Source organism: Chlorocebus sabaeus, chromosome 4, assembly GCF_047675955.1.
Source record: "Chlorocebus sabaeus isolate Y175 chromosome 4, mChlSab1.0.hap1, whole genome shotgun sequence".
NCBI classification, from domain to species: domain Eukaryota; kingdom Metazoa; phylum Chordata; class Mammalia; order Primates; family Cercopithecidae; genus Chlorocebus; species Chlorocebus sabaeus.
The window spans coordinates 15,935,498-15,952,845 of NC_132907.1; the positions used below are offsets into that span (position 1 = coordinate 15,935,498).

General features: G+C 40.5%; 1 protein-coding gene across 7 annotated transcripts in view; it reads right to left on the minus strand.

Moving 5' to 3' along the window:
* The window catches only part of RASGRF2 (Ras protein specific guanine nucleotide releasing factor 2), a 270,212-nt gene that overhangs the window by 144,032 nt on the left and 108,832 nt on the right, over positions 1–17,348 (minus strand). For all 7 annotated transcript variants that reach the window (XM_007976916.3, XM_007976925.3, XM_007976935.3 and 4 more), the window contains 5 exons: positions 15,552–15,641; positions 12,718–12,971; positions 6,219–6,298; positions 5,629–5,822; positions 552–661 (listed from right to left, as the gene is read on the minus strand). In XM_007976916.3, coding sequence (XP_007975107.3) covers positions 552–661; positions 5,629–5,822; positions 6,219–6,298; positions 12,718–12,971; positions 15,552–15,641 — 728 coding nt within the window. The remainder of the gene's footprint in view (positions 1–551; positions 662–5,628; positions 5,823–6,218; positions 6,299–12,717; positions 12,972–15,551; positions 15,642–17,348) is intronic.

Genomic DNA, 17,348 nt, shown 5'->3' on the forward strand with positions numbered 1-17,348 from the left:
AAACATAAATAAGTGCTTGTAACAATGAAAAGTCACTGGGAAATGCAAACTGTACCTTCTCTAAATTCTTGCCAAATATGAATACAAAATGCAACTGAGAGTCTTTTGTTGTTGAGACAGGGTCTCGCTATGTTGCCCAGGCTGGTCTCAAACTCCTGGGCTCAAGTAATCATCACCCCCCTTCCACCCTTGTCTAAGCCTCCCGAGTAGCTGGGACTACAGGTGCATGCCACCACACCTGGCTATCTTTTTTTTTTTTAATGCTGAAAGAAACATGAACATTTCTAAACTTAAACCAAAATACACCTAATCTGAATTACATAAATTCACATGCTATAAGAACATTTTCCAAGATATGTATTTTTCTTGGTTCAAATGAATGTGAATGATGATTCAGTATCGCCTCACAAGCTAGTATTTAACTTTGAGGTGAATCTGAGAAGCTGGATTTGTTCTGCTTCTTCTTCCTTGGAACATATACAGGAGGTTTCTGCAAGAGACTAACTTGCTGCTTTCCTCTCCCAAGCCTTTATTATAAGTTCTTGGCGTACCTGGACAGTTCCTCTAGCTTTGATTTGGCAAACTCCAGGCTTTTCCTTTCCACATGCTCATGGGGTGTGTGAGCGAGGAGCTCATGGAGTGTGATGATATATCTGGGGATCTAGATGCAAACAGAGGCCAGTGTGAACAAGACGTCAGGGTGGGTGCAGGGCACATGCTCCACAGGGCCATCATTGCTTCAGGCAGCTTGTCTCTACTCTCCCACTTTTGACTGTTTTACACATTTTTTAAAAAAAGAAATACAAATAAAATGTACTACACTTCACACTTCATGCACACCAAAAAAAGACTTCACCAAGAATACATGGAAAGGTGGAAATTATTGAAATGTTATGGTACAAAGAGATGGTTGTTTAATTTTTTTTTTATATAATCATACACTTTTGAATCATAGTTTTTGAAAACTGGTTCAGAGGGAAACAGACACAGCTATCATCAAGTCACTTGAGTCTGTATTTTAGATATATGAGTCCATTTGCAATGTTTTTAAATCAACAATCCCACTGCACTATTCTCTCTAAGAATTAAAACTTGAGAGAAGACATGTTCACCTTTATTACTTTCTGTTTCTACTTCATCTCAATTCATCTCCTTGCAGTAAAAATTATTGTTTAATTAGGTTATTTATTTGTACTTTTGTTTATTAACAGACTATCTGAATTCTGTCAAAGACAGAAACTCCACCAACCAGAGGAAGATCTTAATAAACCATGATAGAGATTGAACTTAATTTGTAGTGACACAACATATTTACTGTGGGCTTAATTTGAACAATAACATGCATGAACATCTACCACAACACTGCCCACTGGGGGGTTAGACCGGGTGCTCCAGGCTTTGCCAATGTGTCTAGTCCTCCAACATCATAAGGATTATGTTTCCATCTTATAGACAGAGAACTAAAATGGGAAGAAGTTTTAGGATTTTACAGATAGAGAACTAAAGTGGGAAGAAGTTTGGTAACTTGCCCAAACTTGCCCCATTGGTGGCCTCACAGTAAAGGGCAGTGTCAACTATAAGCCCAGCTCTGACCAGTGCACTGCCTTCTCTCAGAGCTCACCCTGGGAGCTCTCGTCTGCGGGGACTGAGGTCTCACTCAGCACTTGGAAGGACCTTTAAGAATGAAGAAACTAAAACGGCTTTCCAGGGCCCTGTGTTCGGTTTCTTCCATTCTGTCCTGAAGGGTCGGTGGCCTTACCTAGGGATCTGCTTTGGCTCTTGTGCAAGTGGTGGCCTTCACTGGGCTGCTTACCAATATTTATTGAGTGTCTCCATTTACACACTATGCATAGACACAGCCACCACTAGCACAGACATTGAACTTCAGCTCTGGAATCGTGCCCTAAGGAATGTCATCAAATTAAGATTTCAGGAAGCACAAATAGGCCCCCTTCATCGTGGGAGGCTAGGACACAGGAGAACCCTCCCTTCATAGGATATATGGAGGAGATTTTCTGCTCCTGACATGAATTTCTCACTAATACAGCCCTTAGGGTTGTCCCACTTGATGACTTCTGGGATAAGAGTGCTTTCAAATATCCTTTTCGTTGGCATAATTGCATGACTGATAAAAGTTTGCCTCTAATTAGTAGTTCCCCAAGAAAATCAAGGCAATCAATAGCTAATGTCCTCAATTTTTCATAGTGAAGGGGACAGATGTAGGAAAGCTTGAGTACTTATAATGCACTGAAAATCCACAAAACTGAGTTTGGTCAATACTCTCATGATCCTTCCTCATTACTTAAATTTCTTTTAAAGTGCTCCCTGGCTAAGATTCAGGTAGATGGATTTGAATTCAGTCTCTGGCCCTTTCCACTTTATGGTGAAAGAAGAAACAAGCACTGAAACTTCCAAAAAGCAGGAAAACTAAGTTCTGCAGAGAAGTGGTCATCTCTCCAAAGGGCTCATTTGTATCTTCAAGGGCTGATTATAAATCTCTTCCCCCAAAACCAAGAATCATAGGAACTGTCTAAATGAATCATAATTCTGCTTTCAATTATGGAACAAATACTTGTCACTTTATAGACATTAATTAGCTTGCTCTCCAATTACAGTAAATAAGTGGATAGAATAGCAAGTAGCTACTTTCTGGAGAAATCTAACACTGCTGTTCTTGTCAGGAGCAGATTTCACGATCGGCTTACCAATGGACTTTCAACACATACATATCCAAATAAATACATGAGCAGCTGAAGCCAATTTAAGTGGTACCAGCCAAGCCACTGTCTTTAATAAATAAAAATTATGTTAATGACAACATTATTTTCCATAACAAATTTCTTGGTAATACTTGGACTTACTGTTGTGATAGTTCAACTGGGGATAATTTTACTGCATCATCCAAATTCTACAATTTCTCCATGTTTCCATAATTCAACATAGTTCGATAACAGCAGCAACTGACTAACTCAAAAAAGGGCCCAGAAGGAGGAAGACAATCACCTTCTCTCCTCTTCTACACATACAAGCTAAAGGCTTCCAATTGCCTCTCCTCCTCTCTCTGCCCCTACACTAACTTCTGCCTCCATATCTAGGCTCAAGAAAGTCTGGACAGAGGTCTCTTGGCAGTATAAACTAGGGTCACCTCTTCCATTGTTGGCTTCCAACAAAAAAAAAAGTGAGAACCCTAGCCTCATCCTGAGGTGTCCAGCCTTACAAGGGAGCAAGGCAGACACGGAGAAGTACCACTGCTAATACAGAGAGAAGCAGATACAACCGGACCCTCCAAGGGATTCAAACACCTCCACGACTATTTCACTTTATTAGTGAAAGAACTACAAGGGAACAAGAAGGAGAGAGTAAGCTTAGTAAGCAAAAACCTCTCAGCTTCAGCTTCTAGAAAAGGCAATTTCCCCCAAGTGTTTTCTAGGGTTATTTCTAGAGAGAAGGCAGAAGAGCGAGGCATCAAGTAAAGAAGACAGAAGGGAGACACCAAGGAGCATGAGGGCCTTGGGCAGAGAACTCTAATGATGTCTCCTATTCAAAATACTTATGGGGAAGCAAACAAAGACAATCCCATGTTCTTTCAGTTTGCTCATTTTTTGCATTTGGACAATTCTGGCTAAATTCTTTGAGGCTTCTTCCAGAGCTCTGGTTAGACTTGTCTGGCAAAAGCCAGAAAGCCTCAATATCTGACCCAACATTCTAAGGTTTGAAGTTACCACATCCTTGGGGAGGGGGCTCCTAGACTACCACCAAGCTCCTTGTAACACCACATAGTTACCCAACCCAAAACATCAGAACCCGTGTAGTCACCCTAGGATCACCACATCAGAGAACTAGAGTCTGGAGATAACTAGAGCTCAGCTGCCTCAATTTACAGATTACAAAATAGCTATTTAGTTTGGTTCAATTATTTCCCCCAATGCTATGAGTGAGACATCAGGTCTCCGAAAGATTCCTAGTCCAATGTTCTTTTTATGACATTATAAAAATTCCCTGGGGTCAATCAAAATGCTCAGTCATTGCTACCAGGCTTAGTCTTCAGGAGAGGAAGGGCAGGGCGGTGGGCAAGTATCCCAGCATTTTAAAGAAATCCAAAGACCTTTCCAAGGCCCTACATTTGCTGTATTTGGACACTTCATCTACAGCGAAAGTGCAGTTCTTCAATTTCAAAATATTGAAAAAATCACACCAAGAGGGAATTAAATAGCATGAAGAAAGACATCAGGGAGCTGTCAGGTAGGGAGCTGGTTCCTCTCTGAATGCCCCATGTGTCTTCACGACTCTACCTTTGTATATTCAACTGACTTGGGGTTACTGAACAGATACAACTTGGGGTACTGAATCATAACCTAGAGATAATTGTCAAAAATTCACATAGAATCTCAGAAGAATTTTATACTATATAAGATGTTTCATTATAAATAAAATCTTAAATTCCAATTATGTAGACAGTTTTTTTAAAAGTCTGAAATCTTTCTTGTGAAACATTTCCTCAGAGGGGCAAAGAGTTCAAACAATTCAGTTCCAAAGGAAAACAAAAACAAAAACCCTATAAAGTTTCACTATACTTAAGTGGTTTTAAATGCATCCTTTCGGTTAAAAATCTGACTAAACTTCTACGGCAACTTCCAGGATTTCGAGTGGGACTGACAAACGTCAAGGCAAACAATCGTGCACCACAGCCACATTTCTTTGTGAGGCTGTGAAAGGATTAGCCAGGGTCAGAGATGCCTGCTCAGGAGGACAAAGCGCTCCACACTAACCATAACACACATGACTTAGTAGAATCGGTTTACCACATGACAATTTGGAGGCCTGGCCAGAAGCCACCTAAATTCCACAATGGGAACACTCAATGCTCTTCCAAAAGAACAGAATTGACACTTTTCAAAAGAACAGGAGATTCAATGCACATTTTGGCCTCCCTGGTTCTCACTTCCGGGCTCTTAACAGTAAAGCCCTAGATCCAGGAAAGAATGCAACTGTTCTTGACCCCTTGGGTTGCTCTAGTCCCAAAAGGGGAGACCCTGCGGCCACCTGACTAGTTGCCAAGAGTCCTCAGGTCCCACCTGTGCCTTCTGTTTCCTAAGTCTCCACAGCCTCTGTGACCAGGGAGGTCCTCCTTTTGTTCTCCAGAGCTCCAGCCAAGGGAGACTCAACAGCAACTGCGACAGGAAGGGAGGATGGGCCGGAAAACAGAAACCTTCCCAGCAGCCACTCCATCCCCAAGAATCTTTTATGCAACTAGCATAAACTGGAACATTTGCACAGAATCCTATTTCTGTAAACCAAATAATATTTTTAAACATGCTGGAGGAGGAGACTCCATGAAAGAGGTCTGTGTGGAATCTTTCTGTAAAGAGAAAATTGTGCAGCGTTTCAAAAAATCATTCTTGAATTCTTTGCTTCAAAAATGCCTGGTTTTCTTATATCCATGAGACACAGAGAATGTGTGGCACAATAATTGTTTATCTCAGGGTCAAGCTCAAGACAGCAATAGACGATGCATCTGTGCCATAATTCCTCCCAGGGCACACTTACACATCTCACGCTGGTCACTCTAGGTGTCAGTGAAATTGAGCTGGAACCTCTGACTTACAAAATGCATCCCAAGTGACTTACCTGAAACATGGGATAGGTCAAGAATGTCTCCAGCATCCTCCCCTCACAGGCTGGATTGGCTTCATACTGTTTTAAGAGTTTGTCAAAATCTCTGTTTTGCTTACAATTGGCGAGAACTTGCAGGCTGTACTGGTGATTACGTACAAATTCTTGATAAATGTTCAGCATGGGGAGCAAAATATCAAAGAGATCAGCTGGAAAGAAACAGTAAACATGGCTGTTTCCCTTGTTGCTTGGTAAATTACCTACACTGGGCAGGAATGGCAAAGAGTGGGTCCCAGCACCAGGTGTCACACATGCATGGAGCCGCAACCCTGATCCCTGAATGATGATCTGGTAGAATGCACTCGTAGGCAGCACTTGACTCCAGCCCCAAATTAACTATGACAGGCCAGGGGAAAGAGTCAAAAGGTAACTACTGAAGCAGGGCCCAAAGTACTCAAAAGGCAAGGAGACAGAATCCCAGGGTACAGAAGCTCACAGGTCAACAGGGTGATGCAAACAGTTTAGGCTGAATAATATTGGAGCTATTTTACTCTAATTGTGGCCACTCTAAAAGAAAATCTTACATCTTTAAAGCAGGCACTTACCTAAAATTAAAGTGGGCCAGTTTGCTATCCTTGCCTTTAGTCCTTGATGAAATATTTCATGAAGAAACATGATTGTTTCACTATAAAAAAATGGAAAAATAATATAATTTAGTTGCTATAATGTGTTTATTTTGTTTAAAATCCACTGAATCCTTAAAGCCTTAATATATACATAATATATATGTTCCATAGGGCCTCCAAACTATATCCAATAATAACATGGATTATACTATCCTCTATCAAGCAATTGTGACAGCCTCAGCAAACCCTGATATAACATTCAAATATTAGAGGATAGAAAGCACCAAATCATTGTCACATAACCTTCTTCATCAATTTTTAAGTGAGCTTTCCTTTATTAGAACACAGTACTTCAATCGATAATCAGAAAATTAAAGTTATGACCCTTTTTTCTTTTCATAAGTGATTCTAGATAACTCAGGAGAAAGTTTCTCTGTTTGTAAAATGAGTTTTGACAGAAGGAGAGAGGATGAAAAAATCTAGAGCAAAAATTTTGACAGAACTCCACTATAACCACTCCCAAGATACCAAGACAGAAATGCAAAAGAATCTTCTGAAAAGAGTGAGGCCTACATAGAGATACTAAAATAAGAATGATGCATGAATTGGGGATCTAAATTCCTAAAAGGGCCAAGAAGGGTAATTACCAAAGTCAAAACATCATTTGCTTTCTCCTCATTGGAATTAACCTACTGCAATGAGACTTTGAAGCCTTTTCTGAACTAACACAGTGACATAATCAAATACAGAACTGTTCATCTCAGTGAGATCCCTTGGCTTGCTATTAGTCAAGTTCCATTACAACAGACATCAAGAAGTCCTTACTATTTCAAATGGTCCATGAAATAAAACAGAAATGGTTCCATGAGATTCTAATTTGTTTTTCTTTTATAACAATTTTAACTAAGTAGTGTTTGTTGTTTAAGGATTTCAACCAAATCTAGTTTGGCAGGTATTATAGATTAGTCATTCAATCTGTATTCCACCCTCCTTCTAGGTGGAGAGGGGTAGAACTAAAACTACATTTCCCAGACTCCCTTGCAGCTATGGTTCTGGATGTAAACTCAGTTCCACTAATAGACGCACTTGGAAAGACAAGGAAGGCGGAAGTAGGGGTCATCTTCCTGTTGCTGAAAGTCAGTCATGGAGATGTGAGTGCTTTGGGGCAATGTCAGCACCCAGCCTTAGGATTCTAGTTTCTGGGTACCAGCTTCCAGAGTCTGAGAGGCATCTGTGGCAGCAGCGGTGGTGGCAATGGTTTCCTAACCTCTGGATCACATCTATGTTCTCTGAAAGTCAACAGTTTAAGGGCCACTCCCTGACTTTACTCTCCCAGCCTTTCCAACAGATTCTGTAAGCAGTAAATTCCCTCCACTCAGAGAGGGATTTCTCTGTCCTGTGTTGAACACAAACTACTTGATACATCTACCTTCATATTTTGATACCTGCATGGTTAGAAAACAGATGAAACAATTCTGTATATAAATAGGAAGATTACATTTTCTTAACTATAAACCTGTGTTGAAATTCAAAATTATTGAGCTGCCTAGGGCTTAATTTCAAAGGCATGTAAAGGGAATCTAGTTAAACAACAGTAATGATATAAAACTCTTTAAACCTCACCTTTAAAAACACACCTCTTCACATTATGTTAAGTGAAATAAGCCAGGCACAGAAAGACAAATATCACATGTTCTCACTCATATTTGAAAGCTAAAAAAGTTAATCTCATGGAGGTAGTGAATAGAATGGTGGTTACCAGAGGCTAGGAAGGGTAGTGGGGAAGGAGAGGATGAAGAGAGGGTTTGGTGAATGGGTACAACAGTACAGTTAGATAGATGGAATGACTTCTATTATTTCATAGCACAACAGGGCAGCTATAGGTAACAATAATTTATTTCAAAATATCTAGAAGATTTAGATTGTTCCCAACACAAAAGAAATGATAAATGTTTGAGGTGATGGATATCTCAATTACCCAGATTTGATCATTATACATCATATGTTTATATCAAACTATAAAACATACCTCATAAATATGTACAGCTATTACATATCCATTCCATATTATGTATATGTATTATATAACCATAAAATGTATCCATAAAAATTAAAAATAAAAAAATTTTAAAAATATCTTTTCAAATTTCCATCTAAGTCTAGATGTCATAAATAATTGCTAGTCTATATGAAGAGCTTATGGCTTTACCTTCCAAAGAGAGGCATATCTTAACTCTGAATTTAAACAATATGATAAACCTGGCCTTTCCTGTTTCAGATCAAGCAATCCAGTGGAAACAGAGCCAGAGGCAACCTAAACCAATGTGACACAGCCTCTTTATTTACCTCTAGGTACCACCCTATTTCTCTGTTCCTCTTTATAGCAGCTCTCCTCAAAAGAGTTTTCAATACCCACCCTCTCCAGTTCCTCTCATTATCAGAGTGTATACACAGTCCCATCCACTGCCATCAGACATGTTGAAACTGCACACTTGGTGACTGAAGTATCACCAGAATGCTGTACTACCTGAGGATCAAGGGTTACCCCCAGGCTCCTTTGGATGTCTCACACACTTGAGAGGAGCCACTGCCAGCAAGGTGGGGAAATCTCTCTCCTTCCTTTTAACAAAAGAAAGCCTAGCTTTTAATCTCACATTATCAGACTACCACTCATCACCCTTCCTTTCTGTACTCATCTACAGACACACCAGTGGCTCTTCCTGATGCCTTGAGATCTGAGCTCTCAGCTTATGGTTGCTCTTTTCTCCAACACTACTCTTGTCATAATTCTTGGGGACTCCAATAGCACACAAACAACATTTCAATATCCTGGCCTCACAGGACCTTGAACTCTTCCTCCAAAGATCTTGTCTTCCATTGACCTCAGTCAACACCCCCTTGATTGTACTCTAGACCTTATCATTGTCAATAGCTGCATCCCTTCCCTATCTCAATTTCAAGCACGACATTCTCTGACTACTCCTAATCTTTCAGTTCACTGCCTTTAGAACCCTGACTCCAAAATTTTTTCACACCATCACGACCTAAATCCCCAGATCCCGCCACCTTTTTATTGGCAAAAACCTCTCATACTAGCACTACTTTCTCTCCTCAGTTTAGATTCCATGGCTCATTATTATAATCTCTTCCTTGGATACACCTTCAACTTCCTTATTCTTTTCTCACTTCATCACAGCAGCCACAACACCAATCCTAATTAATCCCAATCCTCCACCCACTCTGCACCTGCATCCATGCAGCTGAAAGTGGCTAAAGAAAAACATGCAACCATTCTGACTGATCTCACTGGAAAGTCACAACCACTAGCCTAATAAGCTAACACAGGCTCTCAGTGCTGCCCAGCACTAATACAACATTCCTGAATCCATTTATTCCCCTGCCCCAGTTATCACTATTCCACACCTCTCTCTCTCTTCTCCAACTCTGACACTTCCCTCCCATCTGCCCCATCAGTGGATGGCCTTGCCTCCTGACTACAGAAGTGTCCATGTACTATTCCTGCCCTGCCATGCTCCCAGCTAATGACAATCTCCTGACCTGTGCAGCACATTCTGTCCACTTTCGCCTTTGCAAGTTTACTGCTCAGCAATTCCCTCTCTCCTCCATCCTTCTTTTACCCTCTTCATTTGCCTCTAGGTACCACCCTGTTTCTCTTCTCCTCTTTAGAGCAGCCCTTCTCTGAAGAGTTTTCTATACCCACCCTTTTCAATTCCTCTTCTGCCCCACTGCCTGTTCTCTCCTAAGCCTCCAATCAGGCTTTGGTCTCTAATCAAAGTTACCAATAAACTTCGAGTTGTTAAACTTGGAGTTAAACTTGGTCAATTCTAAGTTACTGCTTATTTGACTTTTTTGGCATTGTTGTTGGTTCCCTCTTGCTTTCGTTTCCAGGACAACTCACTCTTCTGGTTTTCATTGACAACTCAGTGGATCCTCTTCACTCTTCTTTGCTGGCTCCTGTTTATCTTCCTGACCTCTAGATGTTGGAATATCCATGCTCCTCTTTTCTTATCCATCTGTACTCACTTGCTTGGTAATAACATTCAGACCAGCAGCTTTAAATACTATCTGTGTGCTAGAGGACTCCCAAATTTCTATCTTCGGCCCAGAATCTTCCTCTGAACTCCAAACAAATATCCAATCCCTACTCACTTGACATCTCCACTTAGATGGCTAATAGCATCTCATGCTCAACAGATCCAAGAGAAAACAGTTCATCTTTTCCCCTCAGCCTGTTCTTCACTCAGTCTTTACCATTTAGTAAACAGTAACTCCATCCTTCTAGTTGTCCAGACCAAAAAATGTTGCAATCTTACCTGTCTTTTTGCTTTCTCTTAAAACCCACATCAAACCCATCAGCAAATCCCACTGTTGAGTCCTGATGGATACGTAAGCAATAAGGAAGGGGCCTCCGGTGGGGGAAGGCTCCAGGTAGGGGAGAAGAATGAACAATTGTTCTGAGAAACACAACCCACTAGCACAAGGAATGACCTCTTCCACACCTAACCCCCTCTTGCACAACCCTATAAAACTTCCCTCCAGTCCCTGCCTCTCTGCAGACAGCCCCTTCTCTGCTGTGCTGCCCATTCCACCCTTGTAACATGTTTTCACACATTCTCTAACAAATCTGCCTTACTTTATCTACAACTGTTTTGGTACATTCCGTGACACTGGCCCCAGCTAGTCGCACCTGTGACACCTACTGGCTCTGACTTAAAAATACACCCAGAATCCAACTACTTGTCACTGCCTCCATTATAATCATCTCTTACTTGGATTACTGAAATAGCTGCCTAACAGGTGTCTCATCTCTCACTTTGTTTATTGAAATAGCCACCTAATTGATCTCCCTACAGACTATTCTCAGCAGAGAAGCCAGAGTGAGCCTTTCAAAAACAGAAGTCACGTCACACCCCTCTCTGCTCAAAGCCTGACCAATGTCTCCCCATCTCATTTAGAGTAGAAGTTAATGGCTGTACCATGTCCCACCTTGATAACTCGCTGACTCTTCCCTTCACCGACACTGGGCAGGGCAGGCCCTCAAGCTCACCCACCGGGCGTGTTAAAGCCCCATGGTCCCTGCACGCACAGCTCCCTCTGCTTGCCTCACTCTTCCTCCAGGAACTTCAAGCCTTTGCTCGAATGTCACCTCATCCTTGAAACTTTTCTGAAAACCTGCTATAAAAAAACTATGGTACATTCACAGATGGTAATACCATGTCGTGATTTTCTTTAATCGAATGCTCTTTAGGTATCAACATGGAAAGATCTTCAGAAAAAATGTGAAGTGAAACAATGAACTATATGTTAAAGTACATTGCCTTTGTGTAAGAACAGGGAAAATAAGACTCTATATTCATAGTTTCTTAGATCAAAATTGAAAAACACTGAAAGGATAGCTAAGAAACTAGTACAGATATTATGTATAGAAAGTGGCGGCAGGGGGCGGGGCGCGGTGGCTCACACCTGTAATCCCAGCACTTTGGGAGGCCAAGGTGGGCAGATCACGAGGTCAGGAGGTCGAGACCATCCTGGCTAACACGGTGAAACCCCATCTCTACTAAAAATACAAAAAATTAGCCAGGCGAGGTGGCGGGCGCCTGTAGTCCCAGCTACTCATGAGGCTGAGGCACGAGAATGGCGTGAACCCGGGAGGCAGAGCTTGCAGTGAGCTGAGATGGTGCCACTGCACTCCAGCCTGGGCGATAGAGCAAGACTCTGCCTCAAAAAAAAAAAAAAAAAAAAAAAAAAAAAGGGGGGGAATTAGGTGGACAGAGACAGGGTGAGAGTGCAACTGCTAAATGTTGTTTTCATGTTATTTTGACTTTTGAACCATGTGAGTGTACTATCTACCCAAAAACAAATAGCTAAAATTCTAAGTAAAACACCTAAACACTCCCTTGTCCCCTTTCTCCCCTTCCCTTCATTTTTCTCCACAGCTCTAATCGCCATATAATATTCTATCTATTTCACTAATGCTGTTCATTGTCTATCTTTCTGCATCAAAATTTAAGTTCCATAAAGGCAGGCATTTCCTGATTTGTCATTGATGAATCCTCAGCAGTAAGGAAACTGAAGATGTACTGAGCAAATAAATTCACCAGAGCTTCTCAGGCCCTGTCTTAGCTTTTGCTCTTCCTAAAATACTTGTGTATAATTAACATGTAAAAACCCATAAATCGCTCCATTTTCTTCAGTTTATGAGAGAGATTATCTTCCCCAACACACATCTCCACATGACAAGACAATGTATGTCAAATAGAGAAGAAAAAATTAAGAACATTAGATGCCAAGATTCAAGTAAAGATATAAAAATAACAATGGAACACAAATAACAGCTTTCTTATTTTTACTATCATAAACTATCGAGATGAAGTTCTGAGACCTTTTTGAAGATTAAGTAAAAATTCTTGTAGGAAATACAAAGGGGTTTTTCTCTTGGATTTATGCAATGTCAAACCTGTTGAGAAAAATACTGCTGACGTCATCGTGGCTGATAGGCGGCTTCTTGGAGCTGGCGGCCATACGCAGGGGCCGGAGAAAGCCGTTGACCAGGATGTAGAGCTGGTGAACGTACTCTGACTCTGCCTCCACCATGGTGAACACAATCTGGTTTCTCTTCCTCATACTTTCAGCATGGGGAGAGCAAATGTAATCCTGCACAATGGTCTTCCATTTCCTTCTGCACAACCATCCTCGCATGAAGCTCTGAACCTACAGAACAAAAAACCGAAAGGGAATCTGACTAGTTGCAATGGCGATTAATTTATGGACAAGAACATGAAATATAATTAAAAATCAATTTTGCAGAAAACATGAGAGCCTCTAAAATTGATCAGGATTCCCTAGGGATGATGTGAAAAATAACAGGCAAGCCTGAGAAAGTGCACTGGCTTGTGTGTTGCAGCCAATCAACAAACATTTACTGATCATCTTTAAAATGCCCAGGTAAATGCTGGGCACTGAGCAGTCAAGTATATATTATAACCTTTCACTCAGAGGCTCTGCCATTACTTGCAACCACCTTGACCTCTGATTCTCTGTTTCTTTATCTATAAAATAACTGACAGAGCTGGACATGCACAGGCCTGTAGTCCCAGTTACTTGGGAGGCTAAGGTGAGAGGATCCCTTGAGCCCAACAGTTCAAGTCTATCCTGGGCAACACAGCAAGACCCCATCTCGTGTTTCTCTGTTTTTAATCTCATGTTATCAGACTGCTTTCATTTTTCATGAAATTAAAATAAAACGATTAACAAAAAATATAAAAGTCCTTTCTAAATATAAAAAATTATAACAATTAACTAGGATTTGTTTTATGATAATTAGGGTTTGTCACTTTAGATGTGGCAGATTCAGCAACAAAGTAGTTTGTAAATTCACATATAATTGAAAGCATTAAATCACTACCAAAGTATCATTATTATCTATTTAACACACCCTTACACTTTTCACTTTTTCCATACTATGTTCTAAATTATCACATATTAAACAATGACCTTTCTTTTGCAATGTCTAAAATTCTCGTTTGCCTACCTGTGTTGTAACCATGTTATCAATTTTTATACAGTCATTAAAATCACTCTACCTCAATAAAAATTAACCACATTTTAACACAATTATGTGGGGATATTTTATTCAGATTATTTGAAGAAATCTAATGAAAATTTCCATGAATTATAACCAATTTTAAGTTTTAATCTATTAAGGTAAAAAAATTATGTTGATATTTGCCAAGATCAGAATAGAGAATGATTCATTCATTGTTAACACTTTTTTCCATGCAGACATTATTTTGAAATACGACATAAAGAACAACAAAGTTGATCTCAAAACCTATTTAACAAGTGCAAAAACTGGTTTAAAAAATTATTTCTATTAAGAAACAAGAAGGTAGAAAAATATTTTTAAAATTTTATCAGTGTTCTTTCATTTAACAGAAATATTTTTTTAAATCACCTTAATCGGATTTTGTGTTAAGTAAAACCTTTCTATTTAGTTGGGCAGGGGGTGCTTGCTGACCAATAGCTGCTTCACTTATTTACTAATAGACCAGTTTCTACCACACACCTGAAAATTCAATTTTATTAATTTTTTCTTTACCTGTAACTGCATACTATTAAAGGAAAGGCAATAGAATTAATCTTGTTTCCAGACTGACTAGATGGGATTTTTTTTAAAAAAAAGAATTATTCTTATAACACAATAGCATAAACCAGTTTAAAAAATAATAATTTCTAAGCAATGAATAGTGTTATTTTACTTTTTTATTTCTGGAAAACTGAAAACATTTGGCTTAGTCCTAAGAATCATTTCTATTTCAAATTCTGAGCAATATTTAAAGGTGTAAAAAAGAATATAAAATAAAATTTAAAAACAATTTTGTAGAAAGCACCATAGTCTCTAAAATCGATCAGGATTCCCTAGGGATGATGCGAAAAATAACAGGCTAGCCTGAGAAAGTGCACTGGCCTGTGTGTTTCAGCCAATCAACAAACATTTACTGATCATCTTTGAAACGCCCAGGTAAATGCTGGGCACATTAAAGCTTTGTTACAGTGAAAGGGGAATGATTATTAGCATAAAATGAAAGGAATAATAACAAATTAAAAAGAAATAAGATTTGAAGATGCATATCCAGGCAAATTTCCTCAAATATGATGCTTTTCACTTATTATTAACAAAGCTGAGTAAGTGCTTTATATAAGATAATCAGGATCATGGGATCAAAACCTAAATGACAAATCAAAACACAGTGGACTAGAGTGAGAGCCAGCATTTGGTTCGTTGCAAAAGTTGTGCAATTATAAATGGCAGTAAGAGGGAAAAATCTGCTGATTGTGTGGATGTTAAATAAGAAACAACAATAAACCAGAAATCTAAGCGGATGTGCTGATTTACTCAACCATCTCACATGCCCCAAAAAATCTTCCTTAAATAGCACTAAAGATTAAAGCTAAAAGAAATATTTTTGAAATGTAATTTAAAAAAATATTCCCCCAAAATATGAAAGCCGCACAAAATCAAGAGGTTGAACAGCACTTAATTAACCCCACTGGAGAACACTATTGCGTTCATGCCTGGTTTTGGCATCCTTCCTAGACAGTGTAAAGACATCTCAAGCCGAAATTCTCTAGAGTAGCCACGTCTGGATCACTCCACAGGGCAAGTCTGGGAGCCACAGCACAGAAACACCAAGGCTGCTCCCAGCTCACGCGCAGGGTAGCAAAGACATCACCATAGAACAGACGACTGGTCACCACGCTCCTGCAAAGCTGGAAACCTCCAGGCCCTACCTTTTTAATCTTCTTGATGTCTGGATCTTCATCTTCTTGGTTGCTTTGGTAAGGTCGCATTCGTTCTTTGGTTTTATTAAGAGCAATAATCTGGAACACAAAATTGGTCCATTTCATGACTTGGGAAATGCTGGAATATAGCCATAACACACTGGAAGCTCTGCCTACAGAGGTGATCCAATGAGATCCTCAGGAAACATCCATGTTTTATGCACCCTCTCTTCCTTTGGTGCTGAGATGGGGGAAACATAAACTTTACCCCAAGCATGGTATCACCAATGGAAGTGTTTATAAGAAGTGACTGTGTAAAGTGTAACCTGGGATCTGGGCTAGCAGAAACGTTAGCCCAAAACTCAGCTCCAGCTGCCAGTGGTGAGAGGCCAAGACCTTGTCAGGAGCCCAGCGATATGTCCACCCCCTCACCTGAAGGCGGCTACCTGCAATGCCCTGTGGTCCCCACATGCAGTGACACTCAGCTCAGAGCCCCTGGGTCTGGCCATTGGCCTGTAGTCTTCCAAAGCACATGGCACCCCAGACTCACAGACATCCTTAGGAAAATGGCAACTGCAAAGGGAACTTCAGAGCCCTGGGGCTGGTCCAAGCCAACCAAGAGAATTCCTCAGAAAAGGTAAAAACGATCAAAATAACCTGGGATCTCTTTATATCTCCAGCTCAGTTCCGTGACCTGTGAGGGGCATTTGAAGACTGGGTGGCCTCTCAACTACACATAGCAGTAAAATTCTCTAGACCAGCACTCAACAGCAGGCTCTTACAAGCTTAAGAACCTATACAGACCTACCAGCCAGCAATACCCTAAAAGTTAAGAGATCATAATGGCCCCTCTCTAGCTTGTCTTTATATTTTGTCCCCCGTACAAAATCCACCCCTCTGCCATTTTCTGGCAAGGAAATGGGAAAAGAAAGGGAGTAGGAAATAAATTAATGGCTCCTGTCAAGAGACCACAGAAGACATACCTGCAACTGACAGTTTTTTGCTGCAATCTACATTCAGACTAAAATAGAACATAGTGAAGGCAGATAAACACACATAAATATTGAGGAACATTGCCTGGTGTTGAGCTTCTCTCGTGGAGTAAATACCAACCTCTTTCACTGAGCAGACTAGCATCTGCTCTAGCTTACAGTGGCAAAGAAAGAACACGATAATTTTGTTTTAAATTACAGTGCCTCATATAGTCTTTTAAAATGCAGGTTTGTTAAGTTTTCTGTTGCTGTTTTCAGCATATCAGATATCAGGGTCGAACTGGGAAGTTAACAATTGTAATAATATGGTGAACACCATCTGCAAGTTGTCATCATCAGAGAAGTTGCCACATCCCAGTTGGAAGAAGCTTGTGCCTGTGCTGTCGACACCGGAGGTGATGTGTGCTGGGAGCAGAAGGCGAAAACCCCATCTAGGATTCACAGGGTGTGTCTCAGAGGAAGGTGCAAAGGCACAAAAAGGAAAATGTTGTCTGATGACGATAAAAATGACAAGAACATTGCCAAAACGGAGGAGCCTAAACTGTTTCTGTCACTGAGGATACAATTACTAGCAGGTTTCCTTGTGTCCTGTTCCCTTCTTTGAATCTCAGAAGATACCAGTGCATCCCTGGGCAGAAAGAGGGAGGAAATCTCATTCTCTGCATTCCTCTCCCACTCTTCAGTGATTGCTTGCTGCCCATGAGGAAGGACAGGACACCGGGAAAGGTACATTCAGGAATCTCTATCTAGACTGAGGCCTGGGAGGGAGGGAGGACCAGGCACACACCATGGCTGTAGACTCTAAAACCGCCTT